General features: G+C 52.6%; 1 protein-coding gene across 1 annotated transcript; it reads right to left on the bottom strand.

The window, feature by feature from the left end:
* Positions 1 to 13,895: 13,895 nt before the first annotated feature.
* On the bottom strand, positions 13,896 to 14,594 carry LOC105180959 (uncharacterized). Its single transcript, XM_011137358.1, has one exon. It carries the CDS (start codon positions 14,592 to 14,594, stop codon positions 13,896 to 13,898), a length of 699 nt encoding a protein of 232 aa, XP_011135660.1.
* Positions 14,595 to 15,142: the final 548 nt, after the last annotated feature.

The following is a 15,142-nucleotide window of genomic DNA, read 5'->3' on the forward strand; positions in this document are numbered from 1 at the left end:
AATGAACTGTAAAATATAGTGAGATTATAGTTAATTCAACTATATTTTTCTATCGGTGTATATAGCGGTGGATCCAAGTTTTTTTATCAACAGTTATGAAACGACGCTTGAAATCCATTTTATTTTGTCGCTTGAAACCATCCAAACACGCTTGAGAAATACGAATGCATTCGAACGCGTTTTTGGTCAATCGTTAGCAAATGCGCGGCACCCATGCTTGCACAAGGCTCTTTCAATTGGTGCTACTACTCGCACGATTTGACAGATCGAACAAAATTTTACACGGGTTTATATCAGGGATGCCACTTTCCAGTGCAATTATAATCTGACACTTTCTAATGCCACGTATGTGTCAGGTCGAGAACTTTTCAGACTGCCTGTGCAAATATTCCGCGCGCTCGCGCGCGTCGTCGCGGGATAAATTCTCACAGTCGCGATGGCAAAACTCGCGGATACAACTATACAGCTGTATCCATCGAGCCGTGGAGCAAGCTGATTCTCGGTCAATCGGCCGCGACGATGTCGAGCGCCGAGACTCTCGTCGTCCCGGCGGCATTCGCGGCAGTTTGCAGGTCGCGTTTATCGAGTCGGCCGTTTAGTTATCCTCATTACGTTCCATGCGCTTTACGTCGGGAAATCAGACTCGTGCGAGACGCAGACAATCAGCCCGGGGCGATGCGCGTCTCTCTTGTTGCGAGCGACTATCGTGGTTCTGTATTGGCGCGCGCTACGAGAGGAGAGCACACGCCGAGCGTCGCGCCTCTCTCCTCCGCAGGAATCGCATCGCTCGTGCAAGATTGTGCGAAGCGGTGCCGCGAGCCAGGCGCCGCCTACGGAAGATATTTGCTCGCATCCGGAGCGACTCGTCACTTAGGAACACATTCCTCGCATCAAAGAGACGTCTGCTCGGTGCATTATGTTAACACAGGGCCACACGCCCTGCGCGGCGCGGCGCGCCGCGCCGTCGCGTTTACACAGACGCGGCCCTGCGCGCCGCAATCGGCACAGACCGACCGACGCGCTTTCGTCTCGCCGTCGCCTGAGGTAATGCCTGTGTAATTATCGAGACGTGCGTCGCGCAGCGTCGCGTCGCGCAGCGTCGCGTCGCGCAGCGTCGCGTCGCCTCGCGCCGGGACGCGCCTCCGCTCGTCTCGAGAGCCGCGTCCCCTCCTCTCCCCCGAGCGCGACCCGCAAACTGCTTAATCAACTGCGCTCTGATCGCGCACGAAATCAGCGACGTCGGAGATGTATTAGCACTGCTCGGCGCGACGGGGCGCGGCTTCGCCGCGCGAAAATGACCGATTACGGTCTGCCAGGAGGAAAAAGCGCGACGCCGGAAATCCGGGATGATCGCGAACGCGACCGCGATAATAGGACTAGCCCGTCGTCCCGACCTCCGGCTTTCAGCGACTGAGATACGCAGATGCGACGCACAGACGCGAGTCAACATTGCCTAAAGAAAATTGTATACGTAATAGAAGGATATTTTTTTACTCGTCCAACTGTGCGCCGACTGTGAAATTAATTCGATTAAGCCGCGACTCAAGATGACTCCCGTCAATTTTCGTTGCACCCCCTCGACGTGGGCAGCGCGCGCGACGGCAGCTTTTTCGCCTCCAGCGAATCCCCAAGCCCTCTCGCAGCTGGGAGTACCTACCACCAAGCCCCGCACCCTCCCCGGTGAAGCAACGCGAAATTATCGTTTGCTCCACACCCGCAGCCGGGGATCACAACAAGCGCACTTATCTCGCTCCAAATACTCGCGTTACACGGCGCTCGCATTCTCCCGCGGCAAGAACGCCGAGATTATTTAAACTTTCGCCCCGGCGTGCGCACTTCGGTATGCCGCGCATAAGCAGCCGACCACGCAAATTGAGCGGCTCGTGACTCCCGGACGGCGAAATACGCTTGTCCGGATGAACGGCGCGCGCCTCGGCTACGCGAATTCACCCCCGCCGCGCCGGTCTCGGCTCTCTCTCTCTCTCTCTCTCGCGTCGCATCCGACGGCGCCTTCGCTTCGCCTCGGCGAGCTTCTTCCTGAGCTTCGCCGGTCTCACGAGCAGTCGAGGCAGCTGGGCGCGAAATACGATAAACTCTCTCGCGAATCCCAGCGAGCGCGCTCGCGCTCGCGCTCGCGCGAGTGACGGCGTCGAAAAATATTTACTCCCCGAACGCGCCCGCCTCGGCCCACCGCGCTCTCCGCCTCCCTTGTAAGCCTTTACCGCCCCCGCGCGATCTCTCACCCCCGGACCTGATCCCGCCGGCGCGCCGGCCGCCCGAAAAGTCTCCTATCCTTCCGCCTTCCCGCCTTCTAGTTCGGTAAGGAGAACTCGTTTACTCGCGGGGGCCAAAAGGTATTTACATAAATCAGCCATGCAATCTCTTTTTATATTTCGCCAAAGTATGGCGCGAATATACACGACGGCCTGTGCGTGCGTAAATATTCATGTATGTGCAACCCCTCGGCCCACCCTCTCTCTCTCTCTCTCTCTCTCTCTGTTTCTTTTTCTGCCGCCTTACCTCCTGCCGTCATCCTCTTCGCGCGCCGTTGAATACGCCGCCGTTGGCCGAATCTTGCGATACGCGCTGATGCGCCCGTGTGTATGCGAGCACGCACGCACGCGCGCTTTCCGAGATGGCTTTCCCCGGCATCGTTCTTGGCGGATAAGCGGGTCAGTGGGAAATTTTGTTCCTGTTTTTCTTCTTCTTTTTCTTTCCTGCCAACAACCGTAACTCACGTCGCCGGCGGCGGGACCGGTCGGCCGGGGGTGAATACGGGATGCCCGGCTGGCCCGCCTCGCTACGCGCCTTTCGTATACGAGCGTATTATGCTCTTCTAAAAGTCCCCTCGCGCGCGACGACGGCGAGGCGACGTTGCTCGATGAATTCATGGCCGGCACGTATATGGCAAACGGCCACTTTGGGCGGAAGCGATGACGTGCTTTATACCTGCCTCGCGTGTGGCGTATCAATTTTCGACCGAAGGTACACGATGTACTTTGTGTGCTTGCACCGCCGCACCGTCCCGACTACTTCCCTTCGTTCGCATTTCCGCAGTAAGCGTCCCCACGCACTTCAATTTTCTCACGAAGATTATACACACGGGATAATCGCATCGACACGTTCAGATCACGCTCGAAATGTCAGATGTGACGCGACGCGACGCGACGCTCGAGGGAAAAAGTCAACGCGTTTATCGCTGACATTCGCTGAAGCAGTCTTATGTGTTCACAGACGCCCGAGGTAACGCGGGCCTCCTTCAGCCGCCTTTGAAATCTCGTCTCGCTCGGATCACTGGTAGCAAAACACCCGTTATATTTTTGAGATCAAAGGCGGGCCTGTAATTATCGTTCGATATGCGCGCGTGTATTCGCGTCGCTGTGCAAGTGACACGCCGGGCTAGTATTTTTGTAATCACATCCATTCGCGCGAGTATCCGATACAAACCGTGCAAAGGAACAGAAGAGGGGGGAGAGGGCAGACGCTCATGGTTAATGAAATCGAGTTGGAGTGCGATGGGATGAATCCGCCTGGTAGCTTTGATGTTGCTTCAGCTGGTCGTAGCTACCACATATAACCAAATGAAAATCCGGTTCGGGGCATGTTGGCTGAAATATTAATTAATCGATGATAAACGTAGGCGCGGCTGGATTATCTTTAGTCCGCTTCATGCGAGGTGGGTAGCGAGCTTGGCCAAGAAGACGCGCAAGAGAACGATGTCGAAAGCGGCATCGCGTGATAATCAAGCGAGATCCGCGTGAGAGACGCGTGGGAACGTGAGGCCGTTTTTCCGTGAGAGCTTCTTCCGTCGCTCCAGGAAATCGCGGCTGCGCGACTCCTACTGGACGATTAATCGCTTCGCTCTTCTTTCTACCAACTACGCCATCCGCTGCTTACATCACGGAAGACCTTTAGCATATTCATAAGTTCATCCTCCGCGCGGAGGTCTTCCTTGGAGATAAATAACATAAACTACAATGAAAGAGAGGACAGGTCGCGCAGCGAGCGAACGAGAGAGAGAGAGAGAGAGAGAGAGAGAGTTGGAGTATTCGAGTAAGCGGATAGTTCGACGTTCTATTCCGCCTTATTTTCCAAACGCTCATTAACGAAGTGAAGAATCGAAAGGAAAACTGAAAGGACCAACGCGTGTTATTTTACGAGAGGAGCAGAAAGGAATAATTTCCTTCCCATGAGCAAGTATTTTATAATGAAAAGCGCGTCTTACGGTCTCGGGACGGAGAGGTCGAAAAACGGATAAACGTCCGCTGATGACTACGAATACTGTTGGAACAAAGCCGCGGTTTTCGCATTTTCCGCAATATAGGAATTTCTATTTCACTTTTACATCTCTCGGATCGACTTGCTCGCGCTTCGCTTCTTATTTTCTACCCTCTTACCTCCGTTTTTCGCTCCGAGTCGGCAAAGTGTTCCGTCTGTATCGATACTTTTTGCTCATCGCGCAACAGTCAAAGAGGGCTTCCAAGGTGCCTCGAGAGAAAGGAAGAGGGAGCTTTCGGAGTGGCGAGAGGACGCTACTCGCCTCGAGAGCCGGTTTCCGCCGAAGGGGCTAAGGGCGGTAGTTGACAGCCGAGCCAATAGCGAGCGAGTATGTATATATCCGCGTCGGTTTGCAATGAGATTCCTCAAGGATGCTCAGTCGCCGGTGATATCGATCTCTTGTATCGCGAGCCGCTCGCGTTTGCACATCCGATTATCTTATTTCCGGCGATACTTCCTCGGAAGTTATACCCTTCCTCGGATCCGGTTAATAACCCAGCCGCGTGTATAATCTTGCAAACGGACAATCCCAACCTTCTCCCCCCCCCCCCCACCCTTGGCCGAACCACACTCTTCACGGAAACCGGCGCGGATGAGGCCAGGATCGAGCAGCGCTCGCGCGCTGATGACGCGCTGATAAATTTGCACAGATCCCTGAATCTTAGCCGCGCGGTCCCGCGAGCAAATCTCAAGCGCGTTTCGTAGATGCGGGATTTCTCGAAATCGTCTTAGATGCTTGATAAGCAGCTAGTTATTATCCGGAATGCGGTTTTCGCGTCCAGTACTCAAATCGTTTCAGCTTCGGGCCGATCGCGCAAAGCCGGATTATCCTTCCGTCTGGGTGGATCGCTCTGACGACGGCACTGTTGACGTTCGGATGAGATTTATACAGACCGTGACGAAGCTCGCAGCCGATTCCGAGAATAATCGACGAAGCTCCTTGATTCAACCGCCGGATTGCGCGGGATAGACTCTGGATGGCGTTTAAAAATGTAGCGTGCTCCTCGATACTTCCGATTGCGTCGGGACAGGATCCTGAGAAAATTCATCGCGCAAAGTAGGGGGTATTTTTCCCTGACAAATTTTCTATTTTGGCGTATTTGATTGGCGTAAGATAATTGCGAGTAACGATTTAAGATATAAGAACGAGGGTGTAGGATGTAGGAGGTGGAGATTAACGAATTTCGATAATCTCGAGCTGCGAGATAATCGAGCAAAACGGCATTCAATCGTCTTCCCGAACTCGAATGAAATTAAGTCCTCGAGGGAGTCGCAGATGGCGACGCGCACTTTCTTCCCCCATCTGCGTCTTGCTCGCGTGTTGCCTCCTTCGGCGACGAGAATTTGTACGGCGGGAAGACGCGAACGAAACTGAATAATCGCGTTGCGATTTCGACGCGAACTCCGAACGATTGGGATGTTTGCGGGATTTAATGAGGCGACGCGTGCATCGGCAGGAACGACTTAGCGGTTGTTAGCGTTCGCGTTAGCAATATTGGTTAATCCTACTGCCAGCGGTATCGATGGAAATCTGAACGACTCGGCGTTGCTGCGCGATTCAGCACGTACGGACAGTAACACACGTACGTACGTTGTAATGTACATATTATGTTATTAAGATACACCTACGTTGCGCTACGTTATAATCACGTTTAGGAAACATCGACCGGATATTTACAAGCATAGCTATATTACATTATTATACAGCAACAGCAACAGCAAAATGATGCAACGCAAAATGATTACGTCAGGTGACGAAATTGACATCTGAGAGAGAAAAAAGACGAATGGAAACGCAGCTTCCATCCAGCAGCATTTTTCCTTCTCGAGTGAGATTTCCGCGACGACGAAACTTTTTTACAAGCCGCAAGCCCGAATCCATCGTCGAGCTTTTTAAATTCGTTCGTCTTCATGAAGGCGCCTTTCTTACTCCCGCCGTCTACCCCCTAACGGTTCCTAACCCTTCGCTCAAGATTCCCATCTGTCTCCGTTTTCACGGTTGCACTGCGGCAAAATGAAGCTCGCCGATTCTAGCGAGCCGACGCGACGCCACGAGAATGCCGCAGATTAGCGTGAAAAATGGCCGACCAAAATTGCCCCGTGTCTTCTTAATGCTTCTCACGCTAATTACCTCCCGAGTGGGATCCCGCTCTTTCATTGCTCCGGCCGTTTTTACGTCGGCGCGTGCTCAGGAAGAACCCTCGGTTCTTTTTATGATTTAATTTCAAGCGATACACCTTTTCTCGCCGGGGAGAAATTTCCCGGCTGCCACGTATTGTTTCGCCCGCGATAAAGGAGAGCCGCGAATATAAGAATACGACAACAACAGGGGAGTAGATTCTTAAGTGAAATTAATATAACGCGAACACAGTCGAGTTAATCCCTCGTCCGTTATTCATTGTACACACTCTCTCTCTCTCTCTCTCTCTCTCGCAGCGCGCGTATTAAATTCAACATCTCTTATCTCTGCTGAAATGCAATCATCGCCCTTGACTCCTCCGCGCTGGTGTTTGAAAAGAGAACGGAGGACGGAGGGAGAAGGATGAAGGGAGGAGGAGGAGTGGGGAGGGTCGGGGGTGGAATCATAATATTAAAAACTAAGAACGATATCTCGCGTTCAAGAAAATCATATCTTGAAATAGCTGAGGCGGCCAATTTCTCTCCGCGTTTTTTCATGTTTTCCTGACTTCACGTACGATTCGCTGAGTTTTCACGTCGGCCTTATCATTCCCGCCGTAAAAATCTCAAGACCTTTCGATTCGCCGGATTATGTAGCGCGGCGTAACGTCACTCTCGCCATTTTTCCGTACAATGATTACACCACGGACGTTCGGCTCTTGAAGCTCCCCGAGCAGCGGGATCCATTCCGCTTTCGCATGCACGCACAGCGGGTCTGCATTATTGCGGCTTATCCGGTATTACGCTTATGTGACGCCAGTAACATCGCAGCCTTAAGCGCGCACGGTGTATCGAACACGGAATTACCCCATGAATTCGCCTCCCCTCTCTCCTCTCGCCCCCCCCCCGTACCACCCCCTCGACGCCTCTTCCCCCCATGGAAATTCTGTACACAATGCTCGAAGGCCTCCGTCTCTACCAACCACCCGTCACCCTTGTCAGTGGCTTTGCGTCTCGCAACCGAGACATCGATAACCCCTTCTCTCTTTTTTTTTTCTCTTTTTCATCGCGTTTTCTTTTTGCTTTGTCCCATCGGCCATTTATCGCGACCAGTTATCTCCTTCTCAGATTCTCTTCTTGCCGTTGACGAATATTCCGTTTCGATGAATCCGCATTCTCTACACGGACATTGCTGCTGCGAGAGAGTACGCGGCAAACACGAGAAACTCGTCGAGAATAAAATGTCCGTCTGATATCGACTCGAATTAGAATCGCAAATGCGTATGTTTTACGGGCGGAGCGCGTCAGTAATTCATAAATATGCGCGACAGGAGAAATATGTATACGTGAAATGCACTTGGAATGTAAAATTGCGAAATGTTATGTTATTATCGTGTTACGACCCGAATCTGAGAGATAGCAAAAAATCGAGAAAGATTGCAATCATACAATGTTAAGGAGAAAAAGATGGAGAGGATCGCCCATGCTGCCAGTGTCGCAACATGGGCGATTCTTCGTAGACAAATTTTTTTAATGTTGCCTCCCACACGTTTCTTACATTTTAATTATTTTTCTGACATTTGCTCTTCTGTCTATATCAAACCCTCTTCCCCGTTCTCTTCCCTTTTCTCAATTTTAAAAATATTCGTGGTGCCACGTGCTAGATTCAGAATTTTCCCCGAGAGGAGTCTTCATTATGCTAGACGTATTAATCGTCCGCGCAGACGAGGGGAGCTTGAAAACGATGTCCTGATATTCCGCAGACTACTTCCATCCGTCGTCGCATTCCGACGCATGTTCCGAGAGGCACGCATGAAATTCATTTATTCACTCGGAATCGCCGGGTTGGGTCACTCGAAGACGTGATCGAATCGATAAGGTTCATTAGAATCACCATTTGCCGCATGAGGAGCGATCGAAGAGAGGACCATTGGAATCTCGAAGACCACATCCACCCTCGGCTCCCTTTCTTACACTCGACGTTCTTCTTCGGTATGTCTGAGTGTCTGAGGGAAATTCCGCCATTTTTTTCAACGAGTACGACGCGCGCTCGAAAAGTAATTGGTATCCCGTCATCGACTCACACATATGTGGAACATTTTTAATTTCAGTAATTTAAAAAGTTGCAACATCTCGCAACGTAACAGCAATACCGACACTTTGAGAAACCCGAAGGATTCTTCCGACACATTTCTCGAGACAGAGACAGAGAGAGAGAGAGAGAGAGAGAGAGAGAGAGAGAGAGAGAGGCTCTCAATTGATAATTACGCCGACCAGCGTGGCGCGCGTGCTTTCTATATTCCGCGAGTTCCTCACACGACACTCCACGACACTCATTAATCGGGAAAAATGGAGTTCAGTTTCATACCGTGATCGACAACGCGGCTCGTACCGTTGCATCTCACCGGTTAATGATATAATCTCGTTATGTAACGACGTGATTCGCCTGCGAATTCAGCCAGACCGGCGTAGCCAGCAGCACTGCTGATTGCGAACGTACTTCTCGCATTCTAACGGCACTCGTACTTTCTCCGCTCGCGTACCGCCTCGCCCCCGCTCGTAACTCACCCCCGTGAGTTTTCTCCTCTTTCCCCGTCGTTTCTGCTCTTCCACCTTGTTTCTTACCTCACGTGTCCCCGCGCTCGTCAGTCGGCACACGTGTCGGACGGTTAAACCTGCCTCGCGCGATGGACTTTTTCTCTCACGTTTAGCCAGCTCCGCGAACACGTGAGGAAAGTAACAGATAGATAAAAAGTGAGCTCTCAGACCATCAGCGAGTTCCCTCGGAGAAATAAGCAGCCGGTGGTCCTTCCAAAATTGCAGGATGACTTTTTAAGCACTGGGCTGCTTATCCACGACAGTCCGCGTTTGTTAAAAGTTTACGTAGAGTCTCGGTAGAGTCAAAAGTAACAAACAAGCAACAGCCTCGAGCGATAATACGCGCGCCTTTCACTCGACTCCATAACTAGCTTGCGACCGTAGAAGTCGTTCGTTACTTTACGCTGAAGATCCGTACATCATCGAAATGAGGTGTGTGCGTCTAAGCTCCCCGCATTTAGAGCTCACTGGAGTCCTCGGAGTCCTTCTCCTTGGTGGCTCGCGAGCTTTAGAATTCAATTCCTAAGGTCCCTCGACTTTCCGCCGACTTGTCCGCCCTCTATCGGGATCTATCTATAATCAGCAGATTATTGTTCCAGTTGCAGTCGCGAGAGAGCAGCGTTGTAATGCAGGTTTCGCAAACAATAGACACGTATTCTCAAAGTAGGCATCCGGTACTTGAAGCCTCGCTCTCTCTCTCTCTCTCTCTCTCGTCAAGCCGTGCGATTGCTGACGCGCGCCTCTCGCCCGAGAAGGCTCGACGAGAGCGGCGGCAGGGAGGGAGGAAGCGGTACGCTGCCGTTTCAGGACTTTGAAGTAGCCCTCCCCCCACCGCCCTTCTCTTCGTTCGAGTGCGCATCTTTCGCGAGTTTAATGAGCCTCGCAGCCGTTTTATTTCACGAGCGCATCCCCGCCCGTCGGCGGCGACGAGGGCGGCGAATCGAACGGCATCGTCGTAAAGGGGAAGAAGAAGAAGAAGAAGAAGAAGAAGAACAACAACAACAAAATTCACTGTCCGTCGTCGCGTCCTCGCGAACGCCGGCGTTTCGCGTTTCGCGCTGCTTTGTCGCGCACCGATCGCGCTATTAATCGCTACGACGCAGCGTCGTAATCTGGGAAAGGCCGGAAACAATTGTTTCGCGGTCGAACGTGTACGCGCAACAAGTCGCGTCCGATAAGTCATGGTGAGCCGAGGCGGGGGTGTCTACGCCGGTAATAAACATATCTGTATCGGGAGATGGTGCGCCTACATGTGGGCGGATATAGCGCGCGCTATGGAACTTCCAATATTGGATATACTCGGCGCACGGCAGGGACTATCGGAATATCCTCGCGCGATCGACGCGGCGCGGTAATTGACGGCTTTTGTCTTGCAAAACGCGCGTACGTTTCCCATAATGCCTCTTAATTAGCCCTATAGGCGAGAGCGAGCTGTCACGAGGCTGTCGACTCTCTTTTTCCCGTCCGACTCCTCAGCCTCAGCTTCGGAGCGTGTCGAGTTATTTCGAGCCACCTGCTTATACTTGCTCGAAGGACATCGCCAGGTCTGCCAGCGTGCTCGCGTCGCTTGGGCGATGGATTCGGTCGGCCAGACCGTTTGATGACATACGATAACTAACGAGTCGCGTAAATATTCACGTTCGAAACAAGCACTCGTACATTATGCGCTTGAGGTTCTCCGATTGTAAACGGTCGGCCGGTCAGAGGCGACAGGATCGGCAACGTGGAAAGACGAGAGCGAGCGAGACGAATCTCGTCCCACCTCAAGGATCGCGAAGTGGCCGACGGGATACGGAGGACCGGGCCCGGCAGGAGGGAAGTTCGAGCGGGAAAAAATGATACCTTTCATGCTGGAAAATAAAATGAGTCATTCAATGAAGTGGTCGTAGCGTCGGCGTAACGAGTCGTGGTAAAAGCGGCGTAAGAGAGACTGCAGGCTCGAGCCTTCCACTCTTCCCCATCTCCCCTTTCACTGTTTCTCTCTCTCTCTCTCTCTCTCTCTTTCTTTCTCTCCTGCCACCGTCGCCTCGCGCTTCATGTAGTGGCCGTACTCTCCTCGACGGTCCTCCCCCGGCCTCCCCATCTAGCAAATGGATGGGATAAATTGCGCTCTTGGCACTTGACTTTTAAACCCGCTAGGCGGATCTGTCCAACTATACTTACTTTTAAATGTCTCTCCGTCGCCTCGGCCGAGAGTTTCAGCAGCGCCGTCGCCGCCGCCGCCGCCGCCGCCGCCGCCGACGACGATGACGACGACGACGACGACGACGACGATCGCGACCGCTCGTCGTCGACGACAACGACGCCATGCTGACGACGCGGGTAATGACGCGACGCCTCACGGATTAAGCCGTTCGAGGCTTACGAGCTGGTGATTATATGACGCCCGCGCGATCATCGGATGGCCAATTACGCCTCCGTAAACGGCCGTCGTTGGCTGCAAACTCGTCGATTCGCGGCAGCCGCACGGTTAGTAACGTTCCCTCGTAGAACTGGGATTACACACCAAGGCGGTGGAGATAATTGCTTATATCGTCGCGGTGAGGATTTCACGATATGCCTCTGCAACGGACCAGGCGGAGCGGGCTGTGCGAACGCGAAAGGACCGTTATCTCGCGATGCATTGTACACGTGCAGATGCGCGGATATCGATCGGCGCGTATGTGTGACGTGGATATTTATTGGGTCACCCGAAAAAGTTTGTGTACTTTGACGTTCCAGTTTCCTCGGAAACTGATCTCTCTTGACAAGAGAGACAAATGCTGTCAAAACATTGGCGAAGGATCATAGATACGATCACTTGATTGATGAATGATTCTTTTTTCGCGTCGAATGCACATTCAAATCCAATTTCACTCCGAAGTCGAACCGAACATTTTCACCGACCTGATATTATTTTTGTATTCCTTGCATCTCTCTCCCTCTCTCTCTCTCTCTCTCTCTCTCTCTCTCTCTCTCTCTCTCTCTCTCTCTCTTCATTTTTTACCATTGAATATGAAAAGCGGATGAAAGAGGTAAAGAGTCGCGAAGGAATTGAGAGCAACGAGAGAGACAAGTAGTCACGGCAAGTAAACGGATAAAAAATATCGAAAAGAAAATTTCGCGCACATATTACCCAGCTTGAAATCGGAAGTTTGTGTTTCTGCGGATAATGATGATACCGATGATAAATCATCACACGCGCTACGTATCTATGCGACTCGGGTCGCCGCAGGGTCGCGGATTTGGCGAGACAATTTCATCCGTCGCGACCGGGCCGATTCGTAATTCGCGACACGTTACCGTGACGTGACGGACGCTTAAAGAACGCTATTGTCCCGTCAACGGGGTTGGTCCACGAGCGGGGTAGGGATTTAATAATGTAGAGAGCCAGGCTAGACGTTGTGTACACATCGGGATTGGTACACACAGCTTTCGGGCGTCTTCAATATCTGAGCAGCTCAGGAACGGCATTGTCTAGGACGGCGGCGGCGGCGATGACGACGTCGCGGACTCCCGCTCTCTCGTCGCGCTTTATAACCGCCCCGACCGATCACGACGATGACAAGCATTATGTGCCGGATAACGTTCGCTCGCTGGCTACGATACTCGCGAAGAAAACGCGCGCGCGCGCGCGCGGGCGCGAAAGAAATCCCGCCTGTTGCTGCAACAAAGGCAGCGGGAAAATAGAAAGGCGTACGTACAGAGCATCGCGCGGCGACTGCGATACGCTGACAGATCAGTGTTGGCCGAGCGACGCGAGATGCAGCGAGGAGGCCAAACAACACGCTCGTCCTGCGAAATACGCTCGAGGAAGCTCCGGAGAATGCGGAACGTTGCCTGGCGGATATCTTTATAACGCCTTTCGGACGACGGGTCGGCTGAAAAGAATTTTACGGACTTCGATCAATCATGAAGGTTGCGCGAGCGGCAATTGAAAGCACCCCACGATCAATTCGAGGGCGAGCGAACGCGAGCGAGCGAGCGAGCGAGCGAACGCGCGCGAACGGGAAAATAGCGCAATTTTTCAACGCGAGAGCGCCGCGATTCTGTCCGGCGGGACGTCGCGCTTTCCTTCGCCCGGTTCAGCCTTGCCCGGGTTAAGCCGGCCGACCAATTTGCGGGCGTATATAGCGAAATTTGACGAAGAAAAATGAGGATGCGCCGAGGAGGGCCAGGACGAGGGCGAAGGAATGCTCATGTCCTCGTCGTCCTCGACGCCGTGGCATCCACGAGTCGAGCGTCGTCGGCCCGGCCGACGAGGACAAGTCCTATTCCAATTCCAGCGAGTTAATTGGAATTGTTTGCTGCAGACACCCCCTCCGCTCCTCGCGAGCCGCTTGTCCTCGCGCGCCGTTCTGAATCCTGTACCTCCAGCAGCGGAGCCTTCCTTTGTCGCCGGAGTCTCTCTCTCTCTCTCTCTCTCTCTCTCTCTGTCTCTGTCTCTGTCTCTGTCTCTCTGTCTCTCTCTTCCCGACTGCCGTTGCTGCCGTGACTTCAGCATGAGACTCACACCAGCAACGCGGCGCCATCGCGCTCCTGCGCTTGCCGACATCTTGAGAGGAATTAATTTCTACCATCCACGTGCTCCGCGCGTCGATACTCGCGAGAGGAGCTCCGTCGGAACGCCCGCCGACGTTCTTTCCGACAGTTCCAGCCGAAGCGCATTTTCTTCTCGAGCTCGCGCTGGCGGAAAAGTGCGCAAAGTACTCGTCTGCCGCGTTCGTGGTGATGAAAGTACCAGTTCTTCTGCCGGTTATCTTGGCGATCCGGACAAGCCGGAGCCGTGGCTTTTCGCAGGCGATTCGATTCTCGCGTCATGCCCAGCGGAAAATACGCACTTTCGCTCGTGAGGAAGCTTAGGCTTCGCCCGAGCGCAGCGATTTATCCGCAGCGATTTTCGGAGATATCCTTCCGTCGAATTATTCGATTTCTTCCGTTACGTAGACGTAGAAGTTGTTGAGCAACTCCAAGGCGAATGTGATCTCGATAGACTCTTGCCGCGCCCAGAAGACGTGTTGCTGCAGCACGATATTTTTCTCGGCGCTGTCGCGCAGGTCCACAAAGTCCTTGGACCTGAGCGCTTGCAGAAATCTGCGGAAGCTACCGGAACATTTCACTTTTCGCCGCAGCAGTTTGTGCAGTTGATCCTGCGGCACGGTGTTCAGGATCCTGTGAATCATCACGCTCAGGCCGCCTGTGGTGGCGCTCGGATCCGAATTAGCGAAAGTGGTCCTCGTCCTCCAGAGATGTTGAATTTTATCGTACCAATTATCGATCTCCAAGCCGTTCTCCCTCAAGAAGCTCGCGAGACGAGCCAGTTGCGGCATTCGCTGGAACTCTCGGGCGATATACTTCTTCTGATCCTCGATGAAGCTCACGGTGTTGTCGATCTGCGGATCGCACTTGAGATAATGGTTGACGATCGATTGTATCGCGGCCAGAGGCATGAACTGTAGAATGTCTTTAAAATCCTCCTCCAGCGAGCTATTGTCCTTCGACAGGACGGTATCCGGCAACGCGACATCGCCCGCTAAGGAGCTGAGGCGATAGGCTACGACGCTACAAAGAACCAGTGACATGGCGGCTATTGCACCGATTATCATGAGTGACTCGTTCATTATCGGAGAAGGTGGCGGTGGAGGGTGGAGGAGAAGAGAACTCTCTCATCTGGAAGAAATTGCACGGAAGAAATAACAAGGAATGCGATGATCGATTACGCTTCACCGAGTTTTATCGCGATTTATCTGCGCGTGTGTGACTCACTGATAACACCACACGCGCGCATTGCGGGACTTTATCGCGATTTGACGGTTGCGTCAATACGTACAACGTTATCGCGAGATTATCTGTCGCGAAATCACTAGAAAATTAAACCCTCGCGGTCATTTTTACGTGCGATTATTGGCCGCGCGATCGAGATAAAAACTGTTGCATCACTACAGATAATTCTAGAGATTAAATTCCTGACGACATCACTTACGAATATTTTGCTCTCCGAGAGAAAAAGGGCAACCGGATGTTGTCTATTATTTTGGGCTGCGGTTACATCACTGGAGCGACGTGTAAGCGAAACGATGACAATTTTGAGACATTTTGACCAGGTTAGATCGAAAGACACGCGTCAACGGTATTATGGGGGCTGTTGCGTGTTTGTCCGCTCAATTAC

The sequence above is a fragment of the Harpegnathos saltator genome, unplaced genomic scaffold (assembly GCF_003227715.2).
Source record: "Harpegnathos saltator strain DR-91 unplaced genomic scaffold, Hsal_v8.6 scaffold785, whole genome shotgun sequence".
NCBI lineage: Eukaryota > Metazoa > Arthropoda > Insecta > Hymenoptera > Formicidae > Harpegnathos > Harpegnathos saltator.

Bases quoted from the DNA above. Each gene is read 5' to 3' on its own strand.
- LOC105180959 (XM_011137358.1), bottom strand. From the start codon at position 14,594: ATGAACGAGTCACTCATGATAATCGGTGCAATAGCCGCCATGTCACTG.